Source organism: Penicillium malachiteum (assembly GCF_028827825.1).
Source record: "Penicillium malachiteum strain IBT 17515 chromosome Unknown utg000001l:1.0-8184562.0:1.0-8186909.0, whole genome shotgun sequence".
In the NCBI taxonomy this organism is placed as follows: Eukaryota; Fungi; Ascomycota; class Eurotiomycetes; order Eurotiales; family Aspergillaceae; genus Penicillium; species Penicillium malachiteum.
Genome location: NW_026643094.1, coordinates 3,323,868 through 3,350,207, shown reverse-complemented (window position 1 = coordinate 3,350,207; position 26,340 = coordinate 3,323,868). Strand labels below are relative to the sequence as shown.

The 26,340-nt window shown below is 47.8% G+C and overlaps 9 protein-coding genes across 9 annotated transcripts; 5 read left to right on the top strand and 4 right to left on the bottom strand.

Moving 5' to 3' along the window:
- Window positions 1-1,247: 1,247 nt before the first annotated feature.
- N7483_001261 (uncharacterized protein) lies at window positions 1,248-2,392 on the bottom strand (the record flags this gene model as incomplete). Its single annotated transcript, XM_057084698.1, has 4 exons — window positions 1,248-1,425; window positions 1,478-1,896; window positions 1,957-2,235; window positions 2,288-2,392. 4 exons carry the CDS (start codon window positions 2,390-2,392, stop codon window positions 1,248-1,250), a joined length of 981 nt encoding a protein of 326 aa, XP_056950847.1.
- A 1,152-nt stretch (window positions 2,393-3,544) lies between these two features.
- N7483_001260 (uncharacterized protein) lies at window positions 3,545-5,218 on the bottom strand (the record flags this gene model as incomplete). The annotated part of the gene is made up of 3 exons (XM_057084697.1): window positions 3,545-4,535; window positions 4,589-4,691; window positions 4,753-5,218. The coding sequence occupies 3 exons, from the start codon at window positions 5,216-5,218 to the stop codon at window positions 3,545-3,547; spliced, it is 1,560 nt and encodes a 519-aa protein (XP_056950846.1).
- A 608-nt stretch (window positions 5,219-5,826) lies between these two features.
- On the top strand, window positions 5,827-7,398 carry N7483_001259 (DUF1593 domain-containing protein; the record flags this gene model as incomplete). The annotated part of the gene is made up of 2 exons (XM_057084696.1): window positions 5,827-6,135; window positions 6,199-7,398. 2 exons carry the CDS (start codon window positions 5,827-5,829, stop codon window positions 7,396-7,398), a joined length of 1,509 nt encoding a protein of 502 aa, XP_056950845.1.
- Window positions 7,399-7,531: 133 nt separating this feature from the next.
- On the bottom strand, window positions 7,532-9,311 carry N7483_001258 (uncharacterized protein; the record flags this gene model as incomplete). Its single annotated transcript, XM_057084695.1, has 4 exons — window positions 7,532-8,641; window positions 8,718-8,798; window positions 8,863-9,065; window positions 9,137-9,311. 4 exons carry the CDS (start codon window positions 9,309-9,311, stop codon window positions 7,532-7,534), a joined length of 1,569 nt encoding a protein of 522 aa, XP_056950844.1.
- A 2,314-nt stretch (window positions 9,312-11,625) lies between these two features.
- On the top strand, window positions 11,626-14,878 carry N7483_001257 (putative C6 transcription factor (Mut3); the record flags this gene model as incomplete). The annotated part of the gene is made up of 5 exons (XM_057084694.1): window positions 11,626-11,863; window positions 11,922-12,669; window positions 12,746-13,357; window positions 13,421-13,805; window positions 13,859-14,878. 5 exons carry the CDS (start codon window positions 11,626-11,628, stop codon window positions 14,876-14,878), a joined length of 3,003 nt encoding a protein of 1,000 aa, XP_056950843.1.
- A 782-nt stretch (window positions 14,879-15,660) lies between these two features.
- On the top strand, window positions 15,661-16,670 carry N7483_001256 (oxidoreductase, 2OG-Fe(II) oxygenase family; the record flags this gene model as incomplete). The annotated part of the gene is made up of 2 exons (XM_057084693.1): window positions 15,661-16,001; window positions 16,064-16,670. 2 exons carry the CDS (start codon window positions 15,661-15,663, stop codon window positions 16,668-16,670), a joined length of 948 nt encoding a protein of 315 aa, XP_056950842.1.
- A 1,529-nt stretch (window positions 16,671-18,199) lies between these two features.
- Window positions 18,200-20,226, top strand: pacC (putative C2H2 transcription factor PacC; the record flags this gene model as incomplete). Its single annotated transcript, XM_057084692.1, has 3 exons — window positions 18,200-18,424; window positions 18,492-19,331; window positions 19,381-20,226. The coding sequence occupies 3 exons, from the start codon at window positions 18,200-18,202 to the stop codon at window positions 20,224-20,226; spliced, it is 1,911 nt and encodes a 636-aa protein (XP_056950841.1).
- Window positions 20,227-22,094: 1,868 nt separating this feature from the next.
- On the top strand, window positions 22,095-24,430 carry N7483_001254 (putative forkhead transcription factor Fkh1/2; the record flags this gene model as incomplete). The annotated part of the gene is made up of 3 exons (XM_057084691.1): window positions 22,095-22,208; window positions 22,332-24,301; window positions 24,364-24,430. The coding sequence occupies 3 exons, from the start codon at window positions 22,095-22,097 to the stop codon at window positions 24,428-24,430; spliced, it is 2,151 nt and encodes a 716-aa protein (XP_056950840.1).
- A 479-nt stretch (window positions 24,431-24,909) lies between these two features.
- N7483_001253 (putative transcription regulator PAB1642) lies at window positions 24,910-26,028 on the bottom strand (the record flags this gene model as incomplete). Its single annotated transcript, XM_057084690.1, has 1 exon — window positions 24,910-26,028. The coding sequence occupies one exon, from the start codon at window positions 26,026-26,028 to the stop codon at window positions 24,910-24,912; it is 1,119 nt and encodes a 372-aa protein (XP_056950839.1).
- Window positions 26,029-26,340: the final 312 nt, after the last annotated feature.

The window sequence follows — 26,340 nt, the reverse complement described above, 5'->3', positions numbered from 1 at the left end:
TCTCCACCGGTCGCGATGAGGTGGGGGAACAGGGATGATCCAATTCGCCTTCGAAGGGTATGTTTGTGGTGCGATATTGAAAAAGAGAAACCCAGAAAGACGTCTGGAACATGTAAAACCTCACGAACCCGAAACAGATTGACACTGACAGGTCCCTTGAATCTTGAGATCGGGGATCTCAGACGGGGTTTTGGCGGACTACCAAGGCGGTGAGCCATAAGGCGGTGAGGCACCAGCAGTCGAGTGAAGCCTGGGGCAATTGAAGCTTGTCAGCATCAACACCTTCCTCTATCTGATATGATCTCATTGAATAATACAAATTTAAGCTTCTACTGACGCTTCAATCCTCATATTATTCAATTCTGCTTATTGTAGCTCCCAAATTCCACTTGAAGTCTTATTACCACTCTTCTGAGTGTTCTGCTGAACTACCTTGCAGTTAAGATATTTGGTGAATTCCAAGGTTGCGATATCGCATACATTACGATACAATCTGCGCTGTAATTGTTCCTGCCTGTAGGCAAATAAAAACGGGCGGAAATAAGATACAGTACGGTGCAGCAATCAGGCAACAAGGGACTAATTGTGCTTCAATAAATTCTCCTATGTCAGTAGAGCATTTATCTCCATTTATCGCAACATTTGAAGGCTTGCCAGTTAAATCACCTACTACCTAGTATTGCTCACTTGAGATGGCCTTCTGCCTGCTGTGAATGAGGATAATCTAAAGACATAATCATAGTGACTAAGATAAATTGTCATTAGCTTGCCTTCTTCTATCTTTCACTCCTTTCTTACTCAAAGTAAAGAGAATCTTATTACCTCATGTAAGGACTTCGGGACGGCGTTTACTAAATAAGTTGCAGGCTTTAGGAAAGAGGGTCCTGGGACTCATGTATCAACGAAGACAGAACACTCAAGTGCTGGTACCAGTTGAAGTTGGGAACTTGAAATACCCTTGGTTTAATTGAACACATCTTCTTCATGAGATTATCAAACCAGGCAACATTCACCCTTATAGGCCCCTGAGTAATTTACATAGATTGATAATAACAGACTTAGAGCTTTCAATATTGAACATCTGAAGGTTCTGTCTGCTACTAGTACATTCTTCCAAGGTTTACTTCAAACTTGAAATTTTCATTATCTTACAGACGTTCCTTGTCAAGTATTTTTATTTAGTTGATCTGGGACTCGATGCGCAGATGGTAACCAAACATACTCATAAGACCCTTTGCTAATTTTTCTTAAGCAAAGATTCGAATTTGGTGGTTTGGTAGGTAATACCCAGGGTCATTGAAGCGCAATCCTTTATCCAGGGCAGAGATAGATCCAATTTCCTCAGAAGTCATATCGAAGCCAAGAATATCCAGATTTTCAGCAAGTCGGGCTTGATTGTTTGACTTGGGAATGACTGCAACATTTCTGCCAGACTCATTAGCATCGAACAATTAAGACATGCTCAAAAGACACTCACCGTTGAGTGGCCCAGCGCAGAAGCACCTGGGCAGGTGTCACATTGTACTTCTTTGCAATGACTCTGACACACTCGGTATCAAACAGCAGTTGAATATCCTTGGCTTTTGCAGAGAATTGAGCCGGCAGCTCAACAAAAGACTGGGGCCCGAAACTGGAGTACGCAGTGACGGCAATCCGATTCTCTTGTGCTACCTTAACGAGCTCAGACTGAACCAAATATGGGTGGTGCTCAATTTGCAGCGATGAGAGTGGGTGTCGAGCATAGGTCAAAATGTCGTAAATTGACTGGGCCTGGAAGTTGCTAACACCAATGCTGCGGGCAATGCCGTTGTCGACGACCTCTTCCATGGCTTCCCATGTCTCGCGAATAGGGACCTTATCGGTTTGAACTGTGCCGGCATCATCCATCCACCATGCCTACCGCATTATCAGTTAGTGCAAATTCCATGTTGTATGGATATTTTAGTCTTGACTTACCGGGTATTGGCGAATTGCAGGATCGATATACTTCAACGCGCACGGGAAATGCATGAGGAAGAGGTCAATGTAGCCAAGTCCCCACGACTCATTCTGTCTCCTGGCCATCTCCAGTACGTGGCCTCGACGGTGATAGTTGTTCCAGAGCTTTGTTGTGATGAATATCTCTTCACGAGTAACCAAGCCATCGGCAATAGCACGACGGATACCCTCGCCGGCTTCCTTCTCATTCTGATAGTCGTATGCGCCATCAAAGAGCCTGTATCCGGATTTGATTGCCTGTTGCAAGTCAGATACCATAAGTTGCGTATCAATTATTCAGCAGACTAACGTTATAGACAGTGTAAGCCGCAGTTTCTTTGGGAACCTTCCACAGACCGAAGCCTACAAGAGGCATTTCTTTGCCAGAGGGAAGAGTTACGGTGGACTTCGACATTTTTGCAGTAGATCTCCAGACAGAATTATTGAATCTCAGACTGAATATAGGTTGAGATGCTATGATAAATACCATTTGATGAGATAATATTTTACAAAGCTTCTATGAGAACAGAGACAGCGGCGGTTCCAATTGCCAATTCCAACACGACTAGTTACTGATTCAACAAAATATCTTCAAATACTAGTTGCGGTGGAATAGGACATTGTCTCAGCTGACAGAATGAGTGAATCTTGTCTCATTTCTCGTCATCTCAAATATTGATGCCTCATGTTCTATGATATAAGATGAATATGGAAAAAAGTGGCTAGAGTTACCTATTTGGGACGCCATCCGGTCCGAATATGGGGTAAAAAGAACGAGCCGAACATCGGGACTTGAAAGTTGATTGCTTAGCAGGTGAGTTCTCCGAAGATTACCCCACTCCTTAGACATTAAGTATCCCGGCTCGGTCTTCGGCAATAGGGGTCCGGAGTAGGTCCCCGAAGCAGGGCAGCCTTTTGGCATCGACGTCAGACTAGGTCTCTGCGCATCATCTTCTCGAGTACCAAGTCAACGGTATCTCGACCGCCAAGGAATAAGGACAGAAGGGCACATCCCCAGCCGTGGAACTTTATGACAGGGTGTCCTAATAATGGGACGGTCATTCCTCCCTAGGTGACCGAACTCCCGTGCGTTGCAATGATCGAACGCTGGGTATCTGCAATACCTGCGACAATTTCTGACATGAGAATTTCATTCCAGCCTTTGAAATCAAAATCGCCTTCTTTGTTTGACTATTTGTCTGGATTGATGGAATTGGTCTGGTGATCAGTAGAATTATTCGCATGAGGAAAGCGATTATAAGCTTCCTTGCATACATTCTGGGACGGCCGACTGGGCATCAATGGCGAGTCAGAACATGATAATAGTATTTTCATCTACTAGTATGCCCAGATTTTCCTTCGGCCTACTGATATTTGGATACAAGACTCGGAAAATCTGAGTTACTGGGACTCGGAGTCTTAGCTCATTACATCGTCGTATCGTTCATCTTAAGTCAAAATTATATATAGTGTAAACATTGAAGCTCTTAGCGTAGCACTAGTTTTGTCTGGTGTATTTGGTCTTCAAATCAATGTATAATAGTTTGTTACTGATATGGGGTAGCGCTCAAAAAGCAGCTTCCACATGCTCAATCTCATTGGTCTTGCTCTTGAACTCTGCTTCGTCTTCCTTGTTCTCCACTTGTCTGATCTGAGCGCCAAGACCAGTGCAGATATAGCTCTTGAACTTGCGAGTAGAAATTTTCTGCTGGAACATTTCATCAAGCTCCTCCAAGGATCGATCCTTGGTCTCAGGAAGGAGGAAATAGATGAAGGCCATGGAGGCAACAGAGAAGCTGCCGTAAATAATCGCAGTCCGACCTCCAATCTCAGCCTGAACATATGGATTGACAAAGTTGATAGGCACAGACGTGACAAAGCTACCCAGCGAGGCCAAAAGTAGAGTTCGCTCACGCAGTTGACCAGTTCCAATCTCGCCACTGAGAATCCATGCGCCAGGACCCCATGATAGACAGTAGAAGAAGTACCAAAGAATGAGCATAGCAATGCAGCCGTTTTGCGTCATTGTTGATAAAATATTGTAACCATTAGCGGTAGTACCACCAACGCCAATCATCATAGCACCCATGACGAAGGCACCCCAGAACATAATCATGCGTCGGCCGAGCTTGTCAAATGTATAGAAGGAGATGCAATTTCCCACAATACCACAGGCTGTGAGAATGACATTGTATTTCAGTGGATCAGAAAATCCTAGTTGCTCCATGAATGTCACGAGGAAGTTGTTGACGAAGGAGATTCCTTGAGCCTGCTGCAGGATCTGAGTACCAGCAGCAATCACAGTTCGTCGGAAATTTGTGCCTTTGAAACAGTCTAGCACACTTGTAGCCTTATGAAGCTCCCTTTGTTCTTCAACCTGAAGCTGTAAAAGTTGCACTTCCTCCAGGGCATTATAAGTTGGACCGTACAGGGCTTTTATAGCGGCCTCAGCCTCTTGGAATCGACCTCGGTAGACTAGGAAACGTGGAGTCTCGGGTAGAAACGAATAAGATAGCACGATACCGAAAGGAACCAGAAGCTGGCATAGGACGGGAGCTCTGGAATGGTTGTCAGAATGTGCCATGATAAAATGTAAAATTCCGCTACTCACAAGTAGGCCCATTTGGTAGTCAAGTTCTGGCATAGAAATACTACAAGGTTGGCTAAGAAGCCACCAAATGTATTCCAGAAAGAGTATGCGGTCAGGAAAGCACCTATTGAGGGTCAAATTAGTATGAGATACACTTCACCTCGTATGATCAATACTCAACATACCGCGAATTCTTGGAGGCGCACACTCCGACTGGTACATAGGCACCACGTTAGATGCCAACCCGATACCCGAATAGACAACAATACGACCAACAACCAGCTGCCAGAACGAGATTACTGCCGTAGCTTCTAACAGGCAGCCCGCAGTCAGCATACTTGCCATAGCCAACAATGTTGGTTTGCGGCCCAAGTTTTGACACAGCCAAGGTGCAACAAGACAGCCGATAATAATGCCAGCAGAGCCAGTACCAGTACCTGCAGATTGTTTCACAGAAGGAATGGACCAGGAATTATCAGCGGCATCCCAGCTTCCATACTTCTCCCCAAATGGTTGAAGATCCAGAGCACCTCCCCACCAACCATTATCGTAGCCAAATCCCATGGCTCCCAATGAGACAAAGGATCCAATGAAGAATAAGCGGGGACTCATCTCCTGGTAAAGAGCAGACTGCTTAATTGAGGCGAACATTTTTGGAAAGTGGAACTTGATGTCTCCAAGTTCACACGATAATATCAACAATAAACACCTACCCTTGTCATCATCCAATCCGGGGATAATGTATATCCTTATATAGGAAGTGCGGAGAAAAGAGCGGCGATTGCGTATACATGTTCTCCCCATATTCTTTTCCCTGAATCGGGATCTGGGGGAATAGACTAACCCTTTTGTTGTCAACCCTCAGTGGGGCCCCGCAACCCGGCATATGGGCTGACTCCCTCCAGCCACTCCCGATGCTCGACAACGGCAATGTCTTAAGCCGTCTCAAGATCAATTAGATACCGAAGTGGATCTCCACTTACGTCGGCGGTGTACATGCCATTCGCTTAGTCGGTTCCTGGCGGTTACAATTGCTCATTTTGAGAGACTCGGCTGAACTCCGGGATCTCCTCATTTCCCCGGGTTCTACATCAGTTCCCCGCTCCTCAATCTGGGGATGTGTGGCTCAAGTTGCGATTTTGGGAATCCACTACTTATTATATGGGTTCAAATAGGATCCTTTTTTGTCGAACTTTTTTATTTGGTCTAAACTTCTAATCAGTCTTTTCAAGTTTTCCTCTTTTTGTGGTCGTATCATCATGGCGTCTCCCGACCGATTTCAAACTTTCCCTTCTAAGCCACGAGTGTTTATTCTCAGTGATATTTCCAATGAACCTGACGATGCAGAGTCATTGGTGCGTTATCTTCTGTACTCCAATCAGTTTCAAACTGAAGGTCTCGTCGCGTGTACATCGACATGGATGAAGAACAAGGTCTGTCCACAGGACATGCACAAGATCGTGGATGGATATGAGAAAGTAGTCGATAACCTCAACGCTCACGCAAACCCAAAAGATCCTTACCCCACGGCCAACTCGCTGAGATCCTTGATTAAGAAAGGAACAGAGGTAAATTACCCCAAAACAACACCCATGCATACAGATATCGTGGACTCTAACGCGACCACATAGTCGTACGGCATGACAGCAGTAGGAAACGATATTCCCCTTAGTGAAGGTGGCGAACTCCTGCTAGAGCGAATCCTGGCACCAATCGACCAACCCCTCTGGATCCTTTGTTGGGGCGGAACGAACGTACTTGCATCCGTCCTACTCAATATCCAAAACACACATTCCGCCTCCGAGGCTCTCAAATTGCGCTCCAAGCTACGCGTCTACACAATCTCGGATCAAGATGACACTGGCGTCTGGATTCGATACAACTACCCCGACCTTTTCTACATCTGCTCCGTGCACGGCTGGAATCAGTATGGCATGGCAACTTGGGCCGGTATTTCCGGCGACGCATGGTACGGTTTTGACAAGGGCGGACCGGACCCCAGCAAGATTAGCAAGGAGTGGATCAAAGATAATATCCAGATCGGACCGTTGGGTTCCACGTATCCAGACTATATGTTTATTCCCGAGGGCGATACCCCGACATTCCTGTATCTTATTCAGAACGGACTTGGTGTACCTGAGCGACCGGAATATGGATCGTGGGGTGGTCGATACATCGCGACTGATATTAGCGGCAAGGGAACTGTCAATGGCCATTTCAGTGATACCTCTGATGAAGTTGTCGGTTTAGATGGGCAGAAACACAAGTCTAACCATGCGACGATTTGGCGATGGCGCGATGCGTTCCAGACGGATTTCGCTGCGCGGATGCAGTGGTCGCTGTCGTCTGATACAAGCAAGGCCAATCATCACCCAGTCATTGTTGTTAGTGGCAGTGCGGGTCTGGAGCCGATGCATTTTGAGCTCGAGGCGGGCTCTACCTTCAAGCTAGATGCGTCGGCTTCATATGATCCTGACCCTAATGATCAGATTACCTTCACGTGGTATCAATACCGGGATCCGAGTGCGACTCAATGGTCTGTTCAATATGAGGTTGGTGTTTTGGATATCAAGCCACTTAATGAGACTGGTAGTGTCGTGGATGTCGCGCTTCCGCCACCGGAGAAGTGCTGTGTTGAACTTATCAGTCGGGCTGCAGTGCCGAAGGGACAGGTACTGCACTTGATACTCGAGGTTCGAGATAATGGGTCTCCTGCATTAATCAGTTACCGCCGCTTCATCATTCAGACCACGAATGAGATGTTATTGGGAAGTGGCAGTGGTGGTGAAGCAATCGGCGACACTATGAGAGATGTGATCCCAAGCCATTAGGGGTCAGAGCATTTCACAACTTGAAGCCACTATAACTGTATATAACCGAAATGATAGAAATTTTTCTAGTTTACATTGAAGTAATGAATTCGTGAAACATGATATCGTGCGTATTCTCTCCCATGCCCATGTGTTATACTTCACCTGACTTCTTACACCATAATCGAGGCGATGTGGTGCTTCGGCTACTCCAACTACCATTCGCTGGATGCATCGACAATGGATCCATTCCTTTGTGCTTCATTTGGGAGTGAGGTCGCAAATTCCCTGGAGAAGATGATGCAATTATAATCTCCGGCTGTGGAACAGTGGATTGGATTGTAAAGACTTCTTCAACTCCCTCAAGGGTCCGGCGCACAGTCTCCGGGTACCAGAGCCAAACAATGAATACAGCAGCCCAGTTGAACGCGGCAAAGCAGTAGAGGTATTTGGATCCAATATTCCTAAATGCGACAGGTGACGATTGCGTGAAGAGGAGATTCATACTCCAACTGGTTGCAGTCGCAGCCGATGATCCTCGGGCTCGAAGAGCTGTAGGGAAGATCTCAGTTTGGTAGACCCAGGAAATGAGTCCAAGCCCAGTGAAGAAAAGAGAAAACACAAAGAAAATTGCAATCGCACTGCGAAGTGCATTCGGATTGGCGTTAAAATTGTTGAAATCGACATAGTGTGCGAGAGCGGCCTCAACACACAGGGAAGCACCCATACCTAGCAGAGATGGTATAAGCAGCTTTCGCCGTCCGACTTTGTCAATGAAAAGCATGAATAAGGTGTTCCAAAGTTGCGCCAGCGCACCCAAGATGCCGATGAGCATAAGTGAACTCGAGGTGGAGAGACCAAGGGACTTATAAAGCTGAGGCCCATAGTTCTGAATCACGTTTGCTCCAGAGCATTGCGTGAAAAGCTGCAGGCCACAGGCGAGCAGGAGTCGGTAGCGCCATCGCTTGGATTTTAAAAACTGGCTCCAGGAAACAACCGCATGGTCCTCGGGGGCGACACCCTCGCAAATATGGGCGAGTTCATACTCGACAAGCTGACTATTTGTTCCGCTTCGATTCAAATGCAGGCGTGTGAGCGCCGAGCGCGCGGCTCCATCCTTTCCGTGTTGGAGAAGCCAACGGGGTGACTCAGGGAGAAACAAGACACCGCATGTAAGAATAATAGCGGGTGCTGTCTGGAGGGAAAGCGGAAATCTCCAGACGAAGTCATCAGAGTATCGCGAGCATCCATAACCGACCCATTGCTAAGGCAGGTTAGAGTTGATTATCTTGTGACCTGAGAAAGGAGAGGGTTTCTAGTGTCTGAAAATGGGTACTCACAGCAATTATGATACCCAGGCAAATCATCCATTGTTGCATGCTTGCCAGCAAGCCGCGAATACTCGCTGGTGCAATTTCGCTCTGTGGACAAAATTAGCGGATGGTCGCCAGCGAAACATCTCTCGGATGTTATAGCTAAACATACGCAATATACAGGAACTGTTGCCGACATCAGACCAATTGCAAGACCAGCGATGAATCGTCCGGCGATGAGCATCGAAATAGTAACGGCCCCTCCTTGAAGGGCAGCACCAAGAACTGCCAGCAGTCCTCCAATGAAAATTGCTATTCTCCGACCTGCAGAATCGGAAATGTATGATGCCAGCAAGGCCCCCAGAATGGCACTGCCTGGTCATGCACACTCAACGTTAGATGCTGCAGTTGACGATATCACATTCCATGTTTGGGATGAACGATACCTGTGTATGATGCGATTATACCACCACTAGCCGCATCTGATAGATCAGGAGATCCAAATTTCTCCAGGAAAGTGTCTTGTTCGATGATATATGAAATGACTCCAGAGTCATAGCCAAATAAAAACGAGCCCAGTGATACAAAAACGCAACAGAGAGTGACGAGAACGTAAGCCATGATTCAATCAATGCAGCGCAGCTGCCACTGGTATAACCGCACATGTGCAGAAAGTAACTTGAAATAAGATGATGCATGAGAGAGCTCCAGGCTGTCAGCTTCTATAAGAGGGGCTCAAGTATCAACAAATTAAAGGCGCGCGTTGGTGTAGAATGTGGCGATCACCAATCATTGGGGAAGTGGGACGTGCCCAAGGGGCGATCGAACCCATTAGCCAAGAGGGAATGCGATGCGGGATGTGAGGAGTAAACCCAGTCATTCACTAATGACAGGGGAAACTAGTTGATGTACTATAGATTGTTGGAGCATATTCCAATATATTAGCTCCTGGTTGAGATAATGAATCATATTACGGAGTAGTATTTCCCAACATCTTGATTCCATGCAGGGCGAGCTTCATAGCTTAATCGATACCCTGACCAGGGTTGTCACGTCCAACCCAATGGGTTTCAATGCCGAGAACAACGGACTAGGAGACTAATGCTTCACTACTGTAGGGTTGTCCCCACTCATGAATAGCTCCCCCGTTTCAAATAGTGGCTCCTCTGAGCATTGCTTATCCTCGCGTGGGCATTCCCGGTCGCGTCACAGGGCTTTGTCATGCTCCTTGGTGCCCACGGGCATGCCCAGGTAGTTGATCCCTTCGTGACGATGCCTATCGGGCTAGGCCAAAAGATATCTCTCCCACGATAAGGAGTATTCATCTTCAAATGTTGTTTTGATCTAGGTGCTTATGTGTCAAAGCAGGATTTTGTGCATGAACTAAGGTGATCGCCAATTACTCCGTACATGCAGATTCGATAATAGGATCTGAAACAAGGGGGATTCGAGTCAGTTAAGTACCGAGTTCGAGACCCGTGCTCCGCAGTTTGTTGATCATTATCGTAAAGAATCAAGACGCGACGATACATGGTGTGATTATTTGGAGTCCTGAGGCACAGGCCATCATCTGACCTCACCTGACATCTGGACATCAACCTTGGAAGCAATTTATGCAAGTACTAATGCACCTCCAAATGACATACCCACCCCCATACTCTTAGGCATAACCTTGAAATCTTAGGTACAAACATTTAAACCCCTATTCCATATGGAGTACGGAGTACTAGCGGCGTGAATCTCTATTTCCAGCCTCTCATGGCCCCCTTTATCCTTGGAAGGCATACGGTAGATTTAAGCACAATTTTATGCGCATATTCCCAACGCCTCACCCGCGGACACTATTCCATAACACACAAGGCTTGGGGGCACGAACCCCGGAGTGGTCCACGGGTTCAAAAGAAAGAAAATGCCGATTATGGCTGATTGGACAAAGCACCAGGGCCTATAGGCACCTGCATGGATACGGACACGAGCACCAATCAAGCCACGGTGGACTCACATATATGCCCCAGACATCTCGAATACGATGACTCTACTGTTACTGAGACAGGAATCCCGCTCGGCGATTGATTAAAATTCGCCGAATTCAGACCCCGAGGAAATTAAATCTCAAACCCTTGGAAGTTGTAAGGATTGGAGCTCGTATTTTTTTTTCTCACGCGGTTCGATTTTAAATTTATTATGTGGAGTACTGGTAACCCCTAGTTGTTAAATCCGAGGCAACTACCGAGGTGTATACTAATCAAGATTCCGACGGGTCAAACGGTTGGTTAAATTGATCTAAATTATCGGCATGATCTCCAAGCAAGACCGAGAGCTCTTTAGAACCGATTCCAACCGAATTAAAAGAGGGTGGAGACGGAAAAACTCTACCATCGGAGAAGAAGCCGAAGGAAAATGCCTCAATAGAAGAACCCTGAATGACCATGCGCCCTGTCGGGCTGGCGCACACCGGACGTCCGATAACTAAAAAAAAAGCCAATCTAACTCTTTTCACGGACATATAGAAATGTCCGTAGAATAGGGAAAAGCTAGTATTTATCTCCACCAAAGACCGTATGATATTTTGATTTGTTTTCTCTTATATTAAACTTGGAATGATGTATATGTAATTTGTAAGAAAAAAAGCCAAGCTTTTCGAACATTCTATCCCCCACCGCTTTCAGTCTGTGGTCACTGCGCATTTCATCATCATCTTTCCCCTCGACGATCTCTCTGCAGAAACGTACTACTCGAAACTGACTCCGCTTTTTTAATATTTTTTTTTTCTTTTACACCATTCGTGATTTCAATTTTTTTCTCTTACCTTTCTCTACCTTGGTTTTAGTCTTGTTCAAATGTTTCCGTAAGGAGGGCAATCAAGAAAAGTTGCGAAAAAAGCGATCGCCCAGCCCTCCTTACATGAATCACTACCTTCTCAACCTCAACAATTATGGCAGCCAACGCGGGCCCCCATTCTGGTGAGAATGAGGAGGACCCCGCTTTGGGTGATATCTATTCGCACGACGATGACATGTCCATTCAGGAAGCTTCCCCTGATCCCAAACTAAACCAGTCCTTGCCTATGCAGAAGAGGCGGCGAGTTGGACGCGCCTGTGATGAATGTCGTAGAAAGAAGATCAAATGTGATGGGAAACAGCCTTGCACCCACTGCACGGTCTATAGTTATGGTGCGATTCACCGAAATCCCATCTGGCCTTCGTACCACACGTGGCTAACATTCCACAGAATGCACGTATGACCAACCTTCTAACCGTCGCCGCAATCCTGCCCCGCAGTATGTTGAAGCCCTCGAGGCTCGTATGCATAAGGCCGAGGCCCTTCTTCGTTCTATTCTTCCGGACATCAATCTCGACGACCCCCAACTAGATGTACAAGCTACCGAGCAGCGCCTTGTCGCAGCACACAAGGCTAAGCAGGCGACCGGAGCGCAAGCGCCAAAGCCTACCCAAAAGCCAACTGAACCGAGCCCTGAGGGTGGAGATGAATCTTTACTAGAGACCATGGTCGATAACTCTGGCTGTTTAGATCGAGATGATCAGGGCCACTGGGATTATCATGGCCATACTTCAGGTATCATCTTTATTCGGCGACTGCGAAAGCAGTTAGGTGCTGCTGACCTGCCGATAATGAGACCCGGGGGTCTTACACATTCGCTTGAAAGCCCCAAATCTGCATCAGATTCACCTCAAGACTCGTCTCTACCGCCCACACATGATTTGCCGCCTCGGGCGGTCGCACGACGTTTGTGTCACAATGCGCTGGATGATGCCTGCAGCCTGATGCGCTTCGTGCATGAACCGTCGTTCTTTGCGAGTCTGGAAGATATCTACGATAAATCACCTGATCAATTCACCAATGAGGAGAACTCGTTTCTTCCACTTTTGTATATTGTGATGGCAGTCGGATGTCTTTTCTCAGATGATGGAGTTGGTACTTTGGATGTAGCTGGTTATGAAGGTGCGATCGGTCAAGGGTAAGTTGACAATTTTTTTTTGCTGTGAGTCGATATGGAAAAGAAAACCTAGGAAGCTAATTATGCCAAATTTCAGATTTCAATTCTTCAAAGCCGGGCGCCAGCTATTGGAGGTTACGGACTGCCGAGATTTGACTTCCTTACAAGCCATTTGCTTCATGGTTCTCTTCTTGCAATCTTCCGCCAAGCTTAGTACGTGCTATTCTTATGTAGGAATCGGTCTTCGCTCAGCTTTACGACTGGGCCTTCATCGAAATGTGGCAACGGATTTTAATCCAATCGAGCGAGAGCTACGGAAACGCATCTTTTGGGTTATTCGCAAGATGGATGTCTATGTCAGCACGCTACTGGGTCTTCCCCAGATGTTAAGCGAAGACGACATCGACCAAGAATACCCGTTGGAAATTGATGGAGATTTCATTACTGCGCAGGGCATCGCATCAATGCCCTCGGACTATACCCCGTTAATGGCTGGACCAAACGCGCATACCCGTCTTGCAACTATCCTTTTGAAGGTGGTTAAATACATATACCCGGTCAAGAATGCCCGATACCGTTCCAAATTCGATCAGAGGTACATGGTCAGCCACTCCAAGATCCGTGAGATTGAGCGGGATCTCCAAAACTGGATGGAGGAACTGCCTGCAGCTTTGCGCCCGGGTACAGAGGTCTCTCCACAGCTAGAAAGGTAACCGAGAAACCCATCCGCATGATCACTTACCTAGTCAAATTTAGCTAACTCCTCCTCTAGGATTCGTCAGTTACTGCGTATCAGCTATGCGCACGTGCAGATGGTGATGTATCGACCGTTCTTACACTACGTATCAGGAGGGTCCCAAGCGCGGGGCGTCGATAAGCGTTCTTATGCCTGTGCAGCAGCTTGCGTCAGCGTTTCCCGAAACATCGTTCACATTACGACAGGAATGCACAAACGGGGTCTTCTCAATGGATCCTTTTGGTTTACCATGTACACGACGTATTTTGCTATCCTGTCGTTGATTTTCTTCGTTGTCGAGAATCCCGACTCCCCCACCGCCAAAGATGGCGTTCTCAAAGACGCGATGGAGGGTAAAGCCACATTGGCCGGGTTAGCCAAGAAGAGTATGGCGGCTGACCGATGCTCTCAGAGCTTGACTGTATGTTTCATCCTTCTCGTTTTATCTGGTTCCCGGCTAATTCCATTCACCAGTGTTTGTTCAAGACTTTGCCCGAAATGCTGAAGAATCGCCAAGGTTCTAAAGTTCAGGTAAACCTGAAGCGACCTGCGCCCTTTAGTGTTTCGGAGCCAGAAAATATTCCAATGTCAGCATCGGACCAATTCTCTTTACCCCATCGTTCAACCACCTTCCCCACGCATATGATGCAACAGAACCAGGTTTTGGACACCTCGACTCGCCGCCAAAGAAGCTTGGACAATTCCCAAAGTAACCGTCCCACCGATAGCGGTACCCAGTCCACCTGGTTGGCCTCGACACCGGAATTCCTGACAGAGGCCATGGCCACTCCAGAGCCCATGTCGTCCAGCTCAATGAACCCTTCTCTCGCCAACCAAGAACAACCAAGTTTGGCCTGGTCGCAGCAGTTTACTAACCCCAGTAATCTGCCAGATCTCATGCCAATGATGTTCCCATCTGATGATCCTTTTGCGTACCCCACGCAACCTATGTCCACCTTAGAAGATGACCACTTCCGCCATGATCGCCCGGGCATGGCAAACAAGCACTTCGCATTTGATTCGAACTCACATACTGGAATAAACTCACCAATCGATCCCGGCGTAGCAACCCCTGGATTCGACTTCGCCAACATCTCCAACTTCGGGGCATCGACCGGAGTAAAGTCATCAGTGCCGAGCCGGCTACAACCAATGAGCTCCCCGCGTATCCACTCGCCAATCTCCAACACCCCAAGTGAGGCTCTGAGCAGCCCCGACCTCGTTTCCATCCCCAACCAAAATTTCGTGTGGCAAGGCTACAACTTCCAACCGACCAACATCCCAGCCGATCAAAATGTACAGCAGGAACAGACGACGGCCCCTACTAGTAATGGAGTTCCGGACTTCGCGATGGGTTTTGACGAGAACTCATTGGGAATGAAAATGGACCTGGGAATCTCTTTCGATGACTTGTTCGGGAATGATGCCCCCTACAGACCTGGCAACGGGGTATCCAATGATGACTGGACCCAGTGGATGAATGCTGGGGTCTGAACATGTACCTTGCACATTTATTCTACGACGATATGCACTTATGAAGGAAAGCAAAAAAGAAAATTTAGTTATACCTGGCTGGCGTTGCGTAGTTGGTATTGGCGTGTTCCTTTTACCAGTCTTTTTTCATGGAAATACAAAACTAAATCGTTGCCTATTAGTAATAGCAGTCAATGAATATCTGTAATGTCTTCAATATTCAACTATTTTCAGTCGAATTGATACTATTCAGATTTAGTCAACTGGTATGTACTGGCCCTGGAAATCGGTACGAAGGCTTCTCTTCGCGCGATGCCAGTTATATAGACAGTAAGGCAGATTCCATTAGTTAACACAAAATCTTCTGCGTCCACGAGTTATCACCAACATAATGACAAAGGTTAACTTAATAACCCATTCATTTTCATACACGTGGGTGGAGAAACATTAGGCTTCAACCTTCCGTGTATGGTACGATCGGACTGCCAGATAGAGACCCACATGAATGACTCCAACCTGAAGGGTCATTTCCCCATCATTTCAATCGATATGGCTCCTTTTACACCTACAACTACCTAGAAGGTATCACTCGGCCATCAGCTTTGTATCTGACACATATTGAATACGGACAATAACCCTCAACACTCAATTAGAGTCTTTCGCAAGCCGCAAGACTCCGCAAGGTCCAATCGCATGGCCTAAATCCTCGTCACACTTTGCCTCGTGCTTTACCTGCACATTCTTATTATTTAATCATTTGCATACTCCGTACTTGATCCCGACTCGGATCCGACAACGCCTCGATGGCGTCAATCCCGAACATATCAACCCTTTTCACGTGGGCGCTCTATTTCATCCCGATCTACATTTTCATTCTCGAACCGCTTCTCCGCCCCTTTGTTTCTCAATCCACGACCCCCTCCTCCGATTTTAATGATGTTAACGACATTTGGGCTACTTCGGATTCAGCTCCAGAATTGAACCTCGTGGATGATACCTTGCTCAGTCCGGAAGATGCCGTACCATTTAACTGTCCCGGCGAGCCCGCGGGCTACAAAGTGCATTTGCTTTCGCGCACACCACTTATCTTGTACCTGGAGAACTTTCTCGGTGACGAAGAAGCCGACCATTTAGTTGATATCAGGTAAGTTCGGTCTATTCAAGCATTTGGGTTCAAGTTATTTTAACGCATGTCAATCCTTCCAGTTTGAATAAATATACTCCCTCAATTATCTACGATGGCGTCACCCAAAAAGTCGATCCCTCAGAACGTCTCTCCGATCGCGCACTGCTCGAACGCGATGATACAGTCCGTTGTCTAGAAGACCGTGCGCGCGCCTTCCAGGGATGGCGACCTCACCTCTATATCGAGCGCATGTGGGCGCAACGCTACAATGTCTCGGGACACTACCGACACCACTACGATTGGACAGGCTCCTTAGCGCTGGGCGGGGACCGACTGAGTACATTCATGGTATACCTTGGCGCGGATTGTGAAGGTGGAGGGACGAATTTCCCACGATTGAAGATGCCACCCGGCAAGCAGTGGTGTCAGTTTTTGGAATGCGAGGATGAGGAAGACTCGAGCTCAGAGAAGGTGTATGAGAGTATTGATGGGGTGATTCCGAAGCACAAACCTGGGATCACATTCAAGCCTATCAAGGGGAATGCGATCTTTTGGGAGAATCTACGTCCGGATGGGTCGGGGTATGAGGAGACTTGGCATGCCTCGTACCCCGTTACTTCAGGGACGAAGGTCGGATTGAATATTTGGAGTTGGTATCAACCGCCGAAGCGAACGAGGAGAGGTTGATCGTACTGTAGGTATATCTTCCGGGCAACCCATAGATCTAGGAACAAGATGGGGCTTTTGCATTTAAGCTAAGCCGTACCCTTTCCTCCCGTGATTTATGTCTATGGAGGTATGTGGAATGCTTAAAAGCCCTCGTCCGTTACACTGGTGCAACTTGCACAGCCTCAGCAGCTGCTTATTTCAAAGTTCTATCACCAGGTGTGTCCCTCTTGTGCCAGTGTTTGTCTGACTGAGATGACAGTTGTATATAACGCTCATGGATTGTCAAATAAATATAAAAATAGATGAATACGGGCAATATGTACGGCCCCTTAACTATGACAACCTTGGAACACGGATCTCTCCGGGGTCCCCCCCCTTTCTCCATGTCACCCGTTCACCCATGGGGTAATTCTAGAAATACCAAAGCCAAGACAAGATACATCACTGGGGGCTAAATAGGCATCAAAGTTATTGGGGCCAGAAACATTTTCAAGAGTAGTGCCAAGTTTGAAGAGCGCCGAGACACCAAGACAGGTCCCCCTCGGAGCGGGATTTGGCAAAGAGGAAAAACCTTGGCTGCCAAGAATGCATCGCCATGGCTAAGGATGCTTGGCGAGGGGTACGGATTATGTTGGCCCCAAAAATCTCATTGCCACTTCATCCATATGAATTACATACATTGTCTTTCATTTCCAAGGTTCCTCCATGGTTGAGTTGGGGAGTATGGGAACACCACATGTGTTTCATTCGAGATGTCGGCATAAGCCTAATGTAGGTATTGATAGCCTGGAAATCCTGTGGTAAAAATTGGTATTTATCTTGACGCTTAACCTGATTGAGCATATCTCCGGCGCATTTGATAGGAGAACAAGAGTATATTACAATACCTGAATACTGGCAATACGCTAGCCGTGGACTAAACAACGCCTCCAGAAGCTTTCTCAAGGTTTGATCATATGTACTTGGGTTATTCTGTACAGAGAACTTTTGTTCGGAAACTAAAAAAAAGGACACGTGAAAATTTTGAGGACGAAAATGAGAATAGTATAGAACTCCTAGCTTGTCCACATTAAAATAATATGGTACTTACTCCGTATAAGAAAAACTCTCTTACATAAAAGTGTGTGTATGAGCACAGCCTAGACCCACTGAGTGGAATAATTTCTTGGCCCGGTCTTGTCCGTGTGTCCCTTTTTGGCTGTTGTCTTGTCCCTCCGCCCCGGTAAAAGGACTTTTCTGGGCAAAGTCTCGGCTTATTATTTCCCTGCGGAGTCTTCCCCCTTCTTCTTACTCTTCTTACTTTCCCCCCCCTCCACCTTTCTCTCTTATTCCCTCTTTCCCCCCTCCCCCCCTTTGGACGTGTCTTTTTTCTGATTCTAAAAATTACACGTTTTCACAATCATATCAAAAGATATCAGCGAATCACGAGTTTCCGGTATCGTCTAAACTTCACTGGTTTCTTTGTTTCTGGTGCTTTTTTGTGGTTCTTGTTGAGAACGCTGTGCCTAGCCATCCCGCGCTCACCTACCCATCCCGCGCTTGGCATCATGACGGAGAACAACATCCCAACTTCAACACCTCAAACGGTGGCTGCTTCAGCTCCGATTGATCAAAATCATGCTGTTCAAGTTACCTCAACTCCAACTGCCTCGGTGACGGCGACAGCCGCTGCCGCCACCGCCGCCATCAACAACTCAATGAACGCTGGCCAGCAGCTCCCCTGTCAATGGGTTGGCTGCACTGAGACAAGTCCTACTGCCGAAGCCCTCTATGTAAGCCAATTCATTCATGGTGTCGCATCGCATCGCATCATACTAATAACCTATCGCTTCCAAACAGGAACACGTCTGTGAGCGCCATGTCGGTCGCAAAAGCACCAACAACCTAAATCTGACGTGTCAATGGGGAACTTGCAACACCACAACAGTCAAGCGTGATCATATCACTTCTCATATCCGGGTTCATGTTCCCTTGAAGCCTCATAAGTGTGAGTTCTGTGGCAAGGCTTTCAAGCGCCCTCAAGATCTGAAGAAACACGTCAAGACTCACGCAGATGACTCTGAGATCCGGTCTCCTGAGCCTGGCCTGAAGCACCACCCGGATATGATGTTTCCCCAGAATCCCAAGGGCTACGCAGCTGCTACCCACTACTTCGAGGGTCCCATCAACGGCGTCTCCCAAGCCTACACTCATGGTCCCCCTCAGTACTACCAAACTCATGCACCGCCTCCCCCTCCGGCCAATCCTCCCACTTACGGGAATGTCTACTATGCACTCAGCCAGGGCCATGATGGAGGCCAGTCTTATGACCGGAAGCGCGGGTACGATGTTCTGAACGAATTCTTCGGAGACCTGAAGCGTCGACAGTTCGATCCTAACTCCTACGCGGCTGTTGGCCAACGTCTGCTGGGTCTTCAGGCCCTGCAGCTTCCTATTCTTAACGGCCCGGTTCCTGAGTATCAGCCCATGCCCGCTGGCGTAGCTGTTGGCGGCGGTGGTGGTGGTTACAGCCCTAGCGGCGCTCAGGCTCCTGCCTACCATTTACCTCCGATGTCGAATGTCCGCACCAAGAATGATCTCATTAACATTGATCAATTCTTGGAGCAGATGCAGAACACCATCTACGAGAGCGATGAGAATGTCGCTGCTGCCGGCGTCGCCCAGCCCGGCGCTCACTACGTGCAGCCTGGTATGCACTACCGAGCCACCAACTCTCCCCCCCTCCCAGCTTCCTCCAAGCCATGTGACTGCCACAGCCCCAGGCCCCATGATGTCCAACGCTGCTCACTCCCCATCCGTGGGCACTCCCGCCTTGACCCCTCCCTCTAGCGCCCAGTCTTACACTTCCAACCGTTCCCCGATCTCTATGCCTCTTCACCACCGTGTTTCTCCGCCACATGAGAGTGGCGCTAGCATGTACCCTCGCCTGCCATCCACTACCATGGCTGATAATATGACTGCTGGCTACCCGACTTCATCTGGCGCCGCCCCTCCTTCAACTCTCGGAGCTTATGACCACCACGATGACCGCCGTCGCTACACCGGAGGCACTTTGCAGCGTGCACGCCCTGCTGAGCGTGAACTAGAGGATGTCCAAATGGATACATCCCTTGATGGCAAGCAGGAAGGGGCACGCACACCCACCAACGAGCACCATGTCAACATTTCAGAGAGTTTGATTGACCCAGCTCTATCTGGACCTTCTCCCGACCACGAAGCTGCACAGCGTACTGCCCAGGCCGCGACCGAGGTTGCAGAGCGTGATGTAAATGTAGCTTGGGTTGAAAAGGTTCGCTTGCTAGAGAACTTGCGACGAATTGTTTCAGAGCTTTTGGAGGCTGGTCACTTTGATTCTGGCTCTGTTGGAGAGAGTCTTAGGTCCATTTCGTCCGTAGATGGTGCTATGGAGGGAATTGAGACGCAAAGTGCACATGGCTCCAGTGCTCATGCCTCTCCCGAATCGTCCCATGAAGACATTATTCTCAAGTCTGATCCCATTACCGAGTCTGTCTCATACCCAACCCTTCGTGGACTGGATGATGATGGAGATTCCAAGATGCCCGGTGATGAGTAGATGCTTCAGCATCATTCCCATTGCATTTAACGCTGTTATGACCATATCTGATTCAAGGTTTCTTTTCCGTCCATTGCCAGAATTTCTACCCATCTTGTCGTCCTTTCAAGGTTACTTTTTCCGTTTCAGTCAGGTTTCTTCCCCTTCAGGCTTCAGGGCTTTCTTATTCTTTTTCCCTTTGTTGAAAACCCCGACCTAAAAGTGGGTCATGTACGGAGTATTCCCCTCTTGTGGATTTTATTCTTACTTGTCGTTATTCTTACTATTCTATTGGTTACTATTGATATCTTTCCTTCTGGTTTCTTTTTTATTAAGCCTCTACCAGCATTAACTTCCACTGAGTAATTCTGGGGGTTAAGTTCTCCCCTGTAGCAATAAAACTACATACGCTTTGTTTATTTACTGCGACCCACTGTTGTTTGCGTCCGATGGACCCTCTTCCAAGATAAATAGTACTTTATGTAACTTAACATAAATAAGATCCATCTTCACGATAATGTTACATGGTGCACATGTGGTGAGGTTCTTGTTAAAAATCATAGAATCCTACTTGCGCCGGATTTAGTGATGTTCAACGCCTGATCGACATGTCAAAGCCCAAGAAGGAAAAGCAACATTCCAACGGGCGAAACTAAACTGCATCCGGGAGCAGTGACGCAAACGACCGGGGTGTTGTATAGATGGGACTATCTTCAGGTTTGATCAGGTCAGTAGACTTTTGAATGTTATGCTGAATGTTCTTTTATAATTGGTGTTAGTAGGGGGTATATGCATGTGTACCTGTGTTAGTAGATTTTATTGGCATCTAGGGTTCCGTTCAAATTATTCCTTGCATATGTGTATAGAGTACACTTTAACCCTAAGTGTATAGAATACCATTAAGAATGTCAAATGAATGATGACACTAATAGATCATATTCTGATATCCACTATATGAACCTGATTCTCTTGAATTTAAGGTAGGATCTCATAGATCTGACTGCACTCGGAAGCATCGTGGATCCCACGTTGAGCACGTAATAGAGATTGTAATGGTATTACTAAATAAATTACTTGATCCACCCCCATTTCAGGGCCCTGTCCCCCACTATCCCGTTCGTATCATACAATGTTGTGACCAAAAAGCCTCCATCTGTTTACGGCCAAACGCACTAGAATTTGTTTCTTCTATGATTTTTTTGTCTTCTTTATTTGTTTCTTATTTCGTCTTTCTCTTTTCTTCTTCTGTTCTTCTTCCTCTTCCTCCTCCTCTTCCTTTTTTTTTATATTCTCCGGTTACTCTTTATAAAAGAAGAAAAAACACAGAATACATCACACGCTCCCCACGCGACAAGGCGGTCACCCCAAACAGACGCCATCGCGCGTCGATTGTAGGGATTATCGATAATCAAAACCTCCAGCCACACAGGTTCCCACTTCTTGAAACCTCTATTTGTTGGTGCGCTTCGTTGGGGGGAAAATTGTCTGATCATATTTGATTATTGTTCAACTACTTCAGCATTCCTTTCTTTTTTATTCCGGTGGCAAAATCCGCCTCAATCGACTGGTTCTTGGTTCTCATTCTCTGGTTCTACCTCTCTCCGAAACTGGGGCGACCGCTCAAATCCGGATCCAGAGTTGATCTGTTGTGTTTTTTTCTTCATCTTATACTGGGGAGAATTTTGTCTCTCTTGTTCTTTCAAATCCCTTATCCTGGTGCCCCGCGCTGCAAATATTTTGCAGAGTATTCAACTTCAACGGCTACATTGCCCACATTCTTGAAAAATCCGAATCCTGAAACCTGTGCGGCCACTATCTCCGGTTATTTTGACGCAGATCTTCTTGATCATAAAAACTCCGGATTCTTTGGTCTAAAGCAAAAGAAAGATATGCCGCTCTCCAATCGTCGGCGTGCGCGCCGAAAGGAACAGCAGTTGCAGGAAACCTCCGATGCTGAGGCACCAGACTCGTCGCCTAGTCGCCCATCTGCAAAGAAGCGCAAGGTAAGTCTGACAGTGGCGAGATGGCTGGTCCGAGACCAAATTTTCTTGGACAAATCAAGAAATACAGAAAGAAGAAAAAGCAAAGTGAGGAGCATCCCGACTGACTCAGATTACTTACTTCAGGTTGAACGTCGCACCTCACCTACTCGGACTATTATCAAAGCGGCACCAGAATCCGACGATGACGAGGAGTCAGCCGGCGAACATGATCAGTCAACACATCAAGATACGGTGGATTTGGTGATTTCATACCTCAATATCCCGCGCGAAGAACTGCGCGTCACGCGCGACCACTCGAACAGCAAGACCGAGAACGAACAGAGTATCCAAGCATATGCGAAAATCGCCGGCCGCGACTGGACCTATTACGTCAAGTCGCTCCATGTCAACATCGGTCGCGAACCAGACCGCGAGCAGCGCTCCGTTGAGCAGTCCAGTCCGGTGACCATTGCCGCCCGATCGCTTCCAGATGTCGATGTGGATTTAGGTCCGAGCAAGTTTGTTTCTCGACTGCATGCAGAAATCTTCTATGATGGGACACAGGCACCAGCCTGGCACATCCGTGTGAACGGGCGCAATGGAGTTCGTCTGAACAACACAATTATCAAGCGAGGTGTCGATGCGATTCTGTCTTGTGGAGATATTATTGAGATCGCCAATTCTCAGATGATGTTTGTCACTCCCGGTGACGTCCCTAATATCCACCCTAGCTTTGTTGAGCGCGCTCAGCGCATCGCCAATGGTCAAGAGCCGGACCCAACTTCCGTGGCTTGGGATGCGTCGCACCATGCTCACCCACAAGCCTCGCAAGCTACAGAGTCGGCGCGGCCTTCTTCCTCTGGTGGTCCCTCGTTGGCGCCAGCTCCGAGCTTCTTGAAGCGCACTGTCACGCCGCCTCCTCGATCGCCGGATACTACAGTTGGCGCGCGCACGGCGAAGCAGTCTCCGCTTTACAACCGGGGTATGATGATGGAAAGCACAGAGGAAATCGACTATAGCCAAGATTCATCCAAGGATCTGAAGCCGCCTTATAGCTACGCCACATTGATTGCGCAGGCCATTTTCTCTAGTGAGGAGGAGAAACTTACTCTGAACAGTATTTACAACTGGATCATGGACCGCTATGCTTTCTATCGACACTCGCAGAGCGGTTGGCAAAACTCAATTCGACACAACCTTTCTCTGAACAAGGCTTTCCAGAAGGTGCCCCGTCGCACTGATGAACCGGGCAAGGGAATGAAGTGGCAGATTGCTGTGGAGTATCGTGAGGAATACCGCAAGAAACAGATGCGAAAGGGAAATCAGTCTTCAGCTCCATCATCTCCGGCAACCAAGGAGCCGCCATCTTCGGTGACTCGTGATCGCCATGTCGCCTCGATCAATACATCCTTTCCCGTGACCTCTAAGAAATCACCACCAGTCTCTTCCCCGGGCTTCAGTTCGTTTCCCGTTGCACCCGTAGAGGCCTTTACCCCAGAGCGTGGCTCGCGCGCTGGTCGCGGCGTTGGCTCCGACCACCCACTTCGACATATGAACCCGCGCACATACGAGGAACCATCTCCGCTCCCAGCCCGTACCCGCAACAGTGCCAGTTCCACCCAGGCACAGAATGGCAGTAGCAACAATCTCAGCCACGCCTACGGACTATCGGATAATGTTGCCGGGTCCCCACCAGTGCTTTCCTCCTCTTATTACGACGATGGCCCTTCATCAATGATTACCCCCGCTCCTCAACGCCAACAGCCCCGTCTGCCACCTCCCAGCACAGCTCAGATCCCATCAAAGTTTATGCCCATGAGCTCCCCGGCCCAGTTCTGGAAATTTGCCGATATTGGCAGTACCCCGGCGCGCCCGGTGCCAGATTTGAGTCCAATTAAGGGTGAGCCTGATGAGCGGATTATCGGCGGTTTCCCGAGTAGTAGTCCGCCACCGCCGAACTTGGTTAGCCCTAGCAAACCGGGAACCTCCAACGGTCTTCCTTCCAGCAGGACTTTACCTCCGCTACAATCTGATGGCGGGGATATCGGTCCGAGCAGCTCGCGAAAGGAGGAAGAGGAGGAGGAAGAAGATGGTGGTGGCTTTGACCTTGCTCGGTAAGTTTTCCATTTTAAATCCATCGTCGTCATCTTCAATTAAATACTAATTTGTCTTATAGTGGTTTCCAACCCATTGGCTCGTACCATCGACAGCTGAGCAATGCTGCTCGTGCGACAGCTACCTAGGCGTGCTTTTTTGCCGTCTTTTTCTCATGATGTACAACATGTTGACCTAGATTGAATGCCTCTTGTTTTTGAAATGCTTCCAATGTTGTTTTATTTTATTTTTTTCCGTGTCTGGTGGTTCTTTTCTCGTTCCGCATACACCGGTGTTGGTGGAACCTGGGAATTGATCGGTTTTGTATCTTTTATACGTGTTACTTCTTTTTCTTGATGTCAAGGAGTGAAGAATCGGTGTTTTGGCTTTATTTGAATGGTTAGGAGTTTGATTCATTTCGGTTTGGGACTGTTACTGCTTATCTTGTTTATGCCATTCAAGCCTCGGTGGCTCTGTATGTACGGGGCCCGCACTCCATCAACGTATGTATCCATACAATGTGAAAAAAAAAGCTCAAAAGACGATGCAAGTCTCCAAAAAACAGTAGACAAGAAACTGGATATGTCCACGTAGTACAATTTCAACATAAGATGCAGAGTTGTGTATCTTATTCCACCGGCATGATGGGCCAAAATCTCTCCTCCAACCAAACAACTTGCCTCCAACACTCCAAGCATCTCCCACGCATCAACTCTCCCTCCTCGACCCCCTTAATCTCAGTCGACATCAGATCCAAAACCTCTCCAATCCGATTCACGAAGCCTTCAAACTCCTCACTCGACCAATTAGGGATAAACTTCTCCTTCAATGCTCCGCCATCTGCGTCCTCCTTCCCCTTGTCATCACCAGCCCTCGCCTTCAAAAACGCAGCCGCATATTTCCAAGACCGCAGGTAACAAACCTCGGTAGCCCAAAGCACCGCCAGTCCCTCAATAACAGGAACGCCCGCACTTCCCGCCGACATGAACAAATCAATATACGCACGTGTAATCCTAGTCGCGGAGAAATAAACCGGACCACCACGTTCCAACGGCTCAGCAGACGCAAGATTTCCCCCAGATCCAGGTTGAATACAGGGTTCACAATCCGTGACGATCTTCTTACGAAGACCGGCAGTTTCAAGTGGAGGGGAACAAATTTCACTACCAGCTTGCATTTGACATTCACCCTGCGCATTACAGAGTCGATGGAGAACACTTTTATCGGAATTCAAATCTCCCTGTAAATCCGACACAGGAGGGTCTTGGTGACAGGTTGATCCTGTATATCCAGGACAAGAAGTCGAGCCCGTAGTCGAGATCCTAGCAGATGTGGTAATGATACTTCCATGATCATTACTAGCTAGTGCGGATCCACCTTCATCGGCACTGATAGCAGCAAGGTCGAGACCGTATTCTGCGGCTGTGGACTCGAAGAAGCGTAGCTCGGTACGGATGTTTACCAGGGCGTCAATTAGGACGTCTACGGCTTGGTGCTCGGGTGAAAAGGCGAGGTGAGTTTGTGGGTTTGCGGCGCGGGAGTCCAGACGGATTTTGGCGAGGAGTTGGCCGATGAATCGGATGTAGGATTGAGCATAAAGTCGGTCTTGCGAGAGCCATTGGGAGAGAATGCTTTTTGGCAGGGTGCCTTGGCCGGCTGCGGCAAGGAAGGGGTGGGTTGTTGCACGCTTCAAGGATTGAGGGGTGCTTTGGAGGAGCCAAGTTGTTAAGGGGCCTTGGGTTGTCATTTTGGCAATGGATCAACAGGTTTTAGGCTTTTTGGGGGGTTTGCAACGAGTGGTCTTAAGAAGAGATTGCACTTTCTCGGATCTTTAAGTTTTGGAGGGGCTAATTAATGGGGATGGAGCTGGAGTGGGGCTGATGTGGTTATGGCGTCAGATCCAGCCCTAACTTAGGCTTATCGTAGATAGTCTGTCTATGCGATACCTGGGGGTTATAATCTGATAGAAACTTGGGGCATAACAATTTTCATTCTTTTTTGGTTTTTATCTTTTTTGGTCAATCGTTGGAACTAGTGTACATTTCAGGGGAATCCAGGA